The sequence below is a fragment of the Bufo gargarizans genome, unplaced genomic scaffold, assembly GCF_014858855.1.
Source record: "Bufo gargarizans isolate SCDJY-AF-19 unplaced genomic scaffold, ASM1485885v1 fragScaff_scaffold_782_pilon:::fragment_2:::debris, whole genome shotgun sequence".
Taxonomy (NCBI): domain Eukaryota; kingdom Metazoa; phylum Chordata; class Amphibia; order Anura; family Bufonidae; genus Bufo; species Bufo gargarizans.
The window spans coordinates 759,784-768,450 of NW_025334188.1; the positions used below are offsets into that span (position 1 = coordinate 759,784).

Genomic DNA, 8,667 nt, shown 5'->3' on the forward strand with positions numbered 1-8,667 from the left:
GGGCCCACCGTACGAATAATTCAAATATAATAAATAATCTAACAATTTTTTTATATGAACATAGGCTGGTCGAGGTGCTGGACATTGAATATATGTATGTAGTGCAGTAAGTCTACTGTGTTATGTGCCACATGTGCAGGGGGTGAGAGACTAGGGTCCCACCTTGCTCAGGGGCCCACCGGGGGATTCCCATGTATCCCTGTGGGCCATTCCGAGCCCTTATCCCTGGCAAATTTTGACTTAAAGTTACTTTTATTCAACCAGCAAGTAATTTTTTGACAGGAAATGACATAGGTGTCTCCCAAAAGATAATAAGACGATGTACAAGAGGCATTATTGTGGAAAAAAGAAATTTCTCAGCTTTTATTTACATTTGAGCAAAAAATACAAGATGTTCCGCACTGTGGAAAATCTCAGAGGACGTGGTCGGAAGCCAAAAGTGACACCTGTGCTGGCCAGGAGGATAGTTAGAGAGGTGAAAAACAATCCAAGGATCACCACCAAGGCCATCCTGGTGAATCCGGGCTCTGCTGGTGATAATGTCTCAAGGCAGACAATCCAACGGACACTGCACAATGCAGACCAAGGAGGAAGCCACTTCTCAAGATAAGGCACACAAAAGCTTGCTTGGCTTTTGCAAAAAGCAGTGTAATAGGTTCGCATTACGCAAAAAATACATTGCCGATTTTCGCAATCAAGAATATAATCTCGAATTCGCAAATATATGACGAATATTCTACAAAATATTCGCAAAATATTTCAGATTCGAATATTGTCCCTGCCGCTCATCACTAATAATGAATATAGATTTTCTCATCAATTATACGAATATAAACATTTATTATCACTATGTGTATAAAACAGCTTTATAAATATATTATATACAAATATGTTCAAGTGCATGAAAATAAACTATAACGATCATGTTCTCATTTACATTTTGACCATCAGTTTTTGCAAATAAAAACTAAAAAAAGAATGCAAATGTTTTTTAGTTGCAACAGGATACACTACTTTGTTAGCTTCTTTCCATGGCATAATCTGTATTTGAATTTGTCCATAAATACTTAAATATAGGTAAAAGTGCTTTAATAGTGACTTTGGAAAGCCCTATCAAAAGTTCATGAATGATGTCTACTGCTCACATTTTGCTCTTGAATATTGAAGATTCGTGTATCCAGCCACAATGTCAGGTTCTTATATTCCTCTGAATTTGTTAATGATTAGAGAAAAAACTCTTCGGTAACTCTCACGGAACTGGCGGTTCATGGCTGCATACAGTATAGGATTGATGCAACTGTTTAACCAAGTAAGATTTGCCGCTATCATGTGAAGAACTTGAGGTGCTGCATTTTTGGCATCAAAAATGTTGAGTAGTAAAAAGGGGATATAGCTAACCACAAAGAAGAGAAAAACCACAAAGCACATGCGAGTAACCTTTTTGAAATCTGAACCAGAGTCCTTTGGTTGGGTTACTGTGGCAGGTGCTGATCTAACATAATCTGTAGACTGAGAGGTCACTGTAACTTTTGAAGAGCTAACATGTTCTGAGATGATTTCACTGGAGGCTGCTGTATCTACACCACTGTCTTCTAGTTCTATGTCATGAAATTTACTGTTGACACCAGATTTATCACTGGAAGCATTTGACTTTGTATTTTTGGTTTTGGCAAGTTTGTACTGGTCCAAAGCCTTGGAAGCAGATTTAACTTTGAGATGGATGAGCAAATAAAAGATCCCAACACAGCTTAGGCCTACCACAAAGTAAAACCCCATTAGAATGGTGGTGTAAGGTCTTCCTTTTATACGATGGAAGCTACAGGTACAAACTTTTGGAACTAAAACATAGACTGGCCAAAGTGGTGCAAAGCTGGCAAATCCTGCCATCCAGGTGGCCAGGAGAATGAGTGTTGCACCCAACTTGCAAAAAATACGATCAAACAGTTTATTGTTTGTGATGAGAATGTAACGGCTGACAGCGATGAGGCACAGATTAATAATCGATACAGAATTAGAGACAAACAACAGCATTCCGAAGACTCGGCAGAAGATTTCTCCACTTCTCCAGTACAGGTGAAGGTATGAGTCTACAGAGAAGGGCTGTAAAAACGTACAGTACAAGATGTCCGCCAGAGTTAGATTGATGATGAGTAGATTGAATCGGGTCTGCAGCTTTTTATCCAATGCATAGGCAACAACTGTTAACACATTGCCAGATGTCCCCACCAAAGACACGATAATGCCCCATGTCACAGCAAAGTATCGATAATCCACAATAGATGGATGATAGCAAGAGAAGGGATCTGAATCATTCATTGTGGACGCTGAGTCATTCATGGTGGTGCGTGGACTTTTCTTCAGCAGTGTTTCTTTCTGAATGGTTTAAAATAAGAAAACAGGTTATTTCCATGCACATTAACCAGATTCAGTTACCGTTTTATGCTATATTCATGCTATTTTTATGTGCTCAGAGATTAGAACAACCTTTTTTTGCTAAGACAGCAACTAAGATGCTGTTACCTCAGACTTACTATCTATAACAGTTGTAAAAGTCATACCAGTCATAGACACAGCTAAAACTGAGATTAACACATCTTTAATGTTAACGCCACCATTCTACTCCTCTAGAAAGCTGAGATATTGGAAGTTGTTGGTGAGGGCCTCACCCTGTAGAGTTTCTTTACCAGTCCATGTGCCTAGATGTGACATGAAGTACCATGGTTGCAGGCGATTTTATTTCCCGGAGAGGCAGTTCTTTGGTTTGCATGGCGTTGACTATTACGGTACATATTGTTATTATGTCTTTAGGTTTCCTCTTGCAATTTTGATATAAGAGAAGATGTTAATTTTACTTATTTTGATCTCCTCTTGTTTTCTTTTAACTACTCATACAGTACATATTAACCACACGCTGAGGAACAGGCCAGAAACATGTTCTGATCTCAGCGACCTGTCTACAATTTTGCAGAGTAGTTTTGCACACTGTCTGTGGACAGAAGCACTAAGCATAAGTATAGAATGCTTTCAGAACCTTTCAGATATTGATGGTCATGTCTGTAAGTGTGGACTGAGTTTCTATTTTTGACTTGCATACATTATTTCTGAGAAGGGGAATTTCGAGGCAACCCTTATGGCCAGTTCAGGCTATATTCTACTTCTCATAACGTGATGCAATACTATGCTGCACAAATAATAGTCATTGAAAAATCTAATTGCATATACCAAAGTGTGTTCTAAAATTTCCTACGAAGAACGCTAGTGAGGTTTTTTTTAACATTTGCCTGATAAACCCTCAGAAGAAGTAAGATCAGAATTCATCGAATAGCATGCAAGGAGCACATACATCACTTTCCAGGTCAATGCAAAGGAGCTATTTCTATTGTATAACATTTTTTAGGAGTGAAGAAAATCACAGAATTATAATTATTCTGCAGACATCTATTAGTGTAACGTAGAATTTCCACTATACCAAGTATTATTCAAAGTATTATTATGTAAGCTCCTGAGTTATTAACGCTTTATTGTAATAATTAAATTGTATAACATGGCTATTTTACACAACTCTGTTTGGGGACCGTGGTCCCACCTTAAAAACAAGCAGAAACAGTTATTTTTACCAACGACCATGACCAATATATTTGGCGTTTTTTTTTAAAGCAATTTAACATACTGCGTGAAGAAGAGTTGTGGTGGGAAGAAATTATAGTAATAATTAAGAGGTTAATACAATATTTCTGGAAGGAAGAATATCACTCGATGAATTAATACTGATTTTGTTTTTAATGCTGCTCTCAGTAATTGTCAGTTCTATCATTATCAGTTTTTTAAATTCTTTGAATTTAATGGATGACAAGCTGATGCAAGCCTCAACTTATATATTAAAAATGCACATAGACCTAAATCGATTTTAATAACCTCTGGCTAAATAGACTAATCTCCAATCCAGCAGCAATCATTGTGGTATATACCCTGACACTAAAGGAGGGATTATTTATATAATAAAAGTTCCTATTCAGCAACACAAACTTGTAAAACTATAGTAAATTCAGAATGAGACAAATTTTAGATATGTAGGCTAGGACATACTCACCAAATGCAGGGTTACAACTGGCAGATGGTTTGAGATCATATGGAACCTAGGTCTTTATATAAGGTCTTCCCTAAAAAGCCCCACCTTGCTCAATAATTTCCCATAAGTTCTGTGTGTTACTTCTCGTTTTAACTTGTACTGTTTTTTTTTTGTTTTTTTGTTACAGATGTTCTATCATGCAATTTCTGATATCACTTTACAACAGTCATTGGAACAAGAGCTTAAGGTATTTACTGCATATCATCACACAGCACCATGCCACTTTAGGGAAATGAAGTATAATACATCTCATAATGATACAAATAATACAACACATGATTGATCAGGACTGAATGACAGAATCCTGGGTTTGTGGGGAGATCATATGCTATTGCTGGCTAAACTCAACAGATAGAAGTGAGGCAGCACTCCAGTTAATAAGTTAATACACGCCTTTATTCACCCTTTAATGTTTCAGCTCAATTGAGCCTTTCTCAAGCATAAACTGAATATAGAAGAATTAAGTAAAGTTATGAAGAAGGATTGCGCTGCAGGAGAAAGTTCTTTTGTATAGAAATAAAAAGTTCCTTTAGTAGATCGTCAATCAACGTGGTCACAAGCCAACCTCACAAAATAACACTGGTATGGAAATCTGTTCTGAAATGAAAAAGCGCACTATGGTGTAGCAAATTCCAAAAACTTAGCGCACCTGCGAATAGATTATACTCACAGGATTTCTTGCGAGTAAATGCGTGTAGGAATAGGTAGTATCTTCAATAGAACTCTGTTAAAGAAAGAGGACTATAGTGTAGCATGTAATTACACTTAAAACGCTTGCTGTAAAGTTATACTCACAGGATGTCCCTTATGAGATGCGTGGAAAGAATCTACGCAATCTTCACAGACAGCTGGGCAGGTGGAGCAGGCAAGGATCAAGACACTCGAGCAGAAAAATCGCAAATATCGATCCGACGGATGAAATGCTTCTACACCTTGATGGCAATAGACCTCAGCTTCTCAAAAGGACTAGCAAGTAGAAAGGATGCGCACCAAAGGGTCGGATAGAAATTATTTAATAAGAATTAAAATTACAGCTAAAACCACAAGACTAAAGTCTCTGAAATGCCCGACCCGGGTTTCGCCGTGATGCTTCGTCTGGGGCGTTAATTGACGGTGTAGAAGCATTTCATCCGTCGGATCGATATTTGGGATTTTTCTGCTCGAGTGTCTTGATCCTTGCCTGCTCCACCTGCCCAGCTGTCTGTGAAGATTGCGTAGATTCTTTCCATGCATCTCATAAGGGACATCCTGTGAGTATAACTTTACAGCAAGCGTTTTAAGTGTAATTACATGCTACACTATAGTCCTCTTTCTTTAACAGAGTTCTATTGAAGATACTACCTATTCCTACACGCATTTACTCGCAAGAAATCCTGTGAGTATAATCTATTCGCAGGTGCGCTAAGTTTTTGGAATTTGCTACACTATAGTGCGCTTTTTCATTTCAGAACAGATTTCCATACCAGTGTTATTTTGTGAGGTTGGCTTGTGACCACGTTGATTGACGATCTACTAAAGGAACTTTTTATTTCTATACAAAAGAACTTTCTCCTGCAGCGCAATCCTTCTTCATAACTTTACTTATTTGACTTTTCCCACATTGTCTCCGGATTTGCAGCGCTAGAGAAGACAAGTATATCTAACAGAGACTTCTTTTTATTTATTATAGAAGAATTAAGGGACTGGAACTCTTTAAACTCTTTAACCAGGGATTGATCAGTCATCCCTATGCATTTACTGTGTGTCAAGTTGCGACCAGGAAGCAGAGACCAGGGGAGACCCAGTAAACATTGGAACAGCAATGGATGGATGAGATAGATGAGGTGACTAATGCTTCTTTTTCTTAATCCACTCTTCCCTTATATAATTTTTTTTTATCAGGCCAGACAACTCCCCAAGGTGTAAATGCCTTGGATCATTAGAGAGTCCTCTGGATGACAACACAATCCCCTGATATAAAATTCGAATTTCAGTTAACATCTTAAAATCATAGGGGTTCTTCATAAGACAACCCCTTTGCATATCTCCTGTGAGGACATTTGGACCACTGCATCTTTTGGCCAGAGTAAGGAAGTGTGAACAGAGAGTTTGTATATACATTTCAATGGCCAACCACACCTTCCCTGGGTGATATCGCCTGTTCTGTGGAGGTTTCATAAGCCCGCAGATCAAATGGTCACCGGGCTGTCTTCCTTCTAAAAAAGAGGTTGTCTTAATGAGACAATTCCTTGTAGTCACTATCTTATAGGGGATGATTCTTCTCCAGTCAAAGGACCCCTATTTCTAAAATATAAAGCCAGCAGTGTGCCCCAAACTAAGACAAACCATGTTAGCTGTATATCACCCTCATTGCATTAATGAAGCTTAAAATTAGAATTTTGTGAAAAGGTTTAATATCCCAGGCTCAATGTCTCACACTCTAGTCAGCTAACTATTCCACACCCCCTGAGCAAAGGGTACCTCAAAAGGGTGACTTTGGGGTTTCATAAGCTGTAAGCCATAATCATCCAAATTATTACAAATAAAGGCTTGAAGTATCTCACTTTGCATGTAATGAGTCTATCTCATATATTAGTTTCACCTTTTAAGTTGCATTACTGAAATAAATGAACTTTGCACAATATTAAATTTTTTTCGAGTTTCACCTGTAAAGTTGATTTTAGAGAGTTTTATTTCTTCAGAAGAAGAGATAAATTGCATACCTTTTTCCAGGCAGCATTGCCTGTAAGACTCTATATGCCAGCTGTCAATGTCTCCATAAGGAGAAATATTACATCCCAAACATCAAAGGCTTCTTGAGCAACCAACCTGTTCTGCAGCGATAAAGCCAATCAACCCTGGAAAAAATCTGTCAATAGATGGTTGTCTCTTCCTTTTGGAAGACTCTTTGATTTGGTTGAACTCCCTGGTCAAGACACTTTAATGTGTTGAAAATGAACGTACAGGGTAGCTACCTATAGTGGAGTGGAGTGAATAATGTGTTTTCTCTTCATGGGACAATGAGATGGAGCATATTTGAGTTACACTTGATATGTTTTTATTCTCCATTGCATCTCATTAGGATGGTCTCATTGAGGAAAGGCAGTGGCGTACTGCCAATATAGGTAGACCACGCAGCTGCTATGGGGCCCGTGGGAGGGGGGGCCCGGAGTGCATGGAAGCAAGGGCCGACTCCCAGCTACCGCATCCCGCTCTTCTCTGCTGCTGCTGGACTGCATTTAGTTTTACTTTGGTCAAAGGGACAGCACAGTACCTTGCAGGGCTTGTTCCTTTCTCCAAAGTAAACTTCACCGACCCGACATGAGCAGACAGCCCCCCCCCCCCACCTCTCTGCAGTGTGATATTCCATCATGTGTGAGGAGGGGGCGGAGCCAGAGGAGCCGAGGCAGCAGCAGGAGATATGGAGACTCTGCTCTCTCTGACCTCCTGTGTGTTACTGTGCCTCCAGTATAAAGTTCAGTCCCTCACTGGTCCTCCTACACAGCAGTAATGGGGTAAGTTACTGTGGGAGGAAAGTTAGAGTCCTGAAACTGCTGCCCCTGCACATCTTGTGTCCCCCCGTTGTTCCAGCCACTCACAGACCTCTGCCCACTGACTATCTCACCTATACTTCATGCAGAGCAAGAAGTTATGTCTCCCAGTGACCCCCCTCCCCCATCAGTGGCATTTCAAATTTTCCCAGCCCTCATCCCCCTATGTATGATGTAATTTCTCTGGAGGTTATATCAGTGCTGGAGTGTTATAAGAGGAACGGCTAATATCAGTCACATAGGATGTAATGTCTCTGGAAGTTATATCAGTCTGGAGCATTATAGGAGGAGCGGCTGATATCAGTCACATAGGATGTAAATGTCTCTGGACAGTGCACAGCCAACATCATTTAATCCCCCAGGTGCCATGATCAATGCTGATCGCGGCACCTGTGAGTGAAGGCGGGGGAATGCGGTTCCCTCTATAAAAAAAACAAAATTATTTATCCGTAACAGTTTCAAAAGGTTATTTATACATTGTATTTCTTTACTTATTAGCAAATGAGTGTGGCAGGGGAGGAGCCAGGGCCAGAAGTGGGTAATAGGCGGAGTTAGGGGCCCCAATTCTGATTCTTGCTATGGGGCCCAATGATTTTTGTGTACGCCCCTGAGGAAAGGTGTTAAAGTGGTTGGTCGCTCTGGGACATTAATATGCAATATGTCCACTAGGATTCACTGTTATCTCCAGAACTACGCCCCTGACATGAACAGATAGCAGCCACACAAGCACAGAAATCCTCCGTTTAACTCTATAGGAGTTCCAAAAATAGCGGATAGCCAGTTTGGCCATTTCCAGCAGTCTCATAGAAGTGAATTGATAGATGGTTGCACTTGTGTGGTGTGCTCTCCATTAATCATTACGGAACTCCTGAAAACATCCGAGTATGCTCAGTTGGCTATTTTTGGAACTACTATAGTCACGAATGGAGAACACGTCGCACATGTTCTGTAAGCTTTCCTTCACCTTGGGGGCCACATTCTGGAGATAAGTTTGAGTCCCAGCTCTGG

The 8,667-nt window shown here is 39.9% G+C and overlaps 1 protein-coding gene across 1 annotated transcript; it reads right to left on the reverse strand.

Annotated features, from left to right (window-relative positions):
- Positions 1 to 818: 818 nt before the first annotated feature.
- LOC122922854 (G-protein coupled receptor 84-like) lies at positions 819 to 4,110 on the reverse strand. The gene is made up of 2 exons (XM_044273607.1): positions 4,091 to 4,110; positions 819 to 2,373 (listed from the first exon to the last, which is right to left on the reverse strand). The coding sequence occupies exon 2, from the start codon at positions 2,335 to 2,337 to the stop codon at positions 1,198 to 1,200; it is 1,140 nt and encodes a 379-aa protein (XP_044129542.1). The 5' UTR covers positions 2,338 to 2,373; positions 4,091 to 4,110; the 3' UTR covers positions 819 to 1,197.
- Between the last annotated feature and the right edge of the window lie 4,557 nt (positions 4,111 to 8,667).

Bases quoted from the DNA above. Each gene is read 5' to 3' on its own strand.
- LOC122922854 (XM_044273607.1), bottom strand. From the start codon at position 2,337: ATGAATGACTCAGCGTCCACAATGAATGATTCAGATCCCTTCTCTTGC.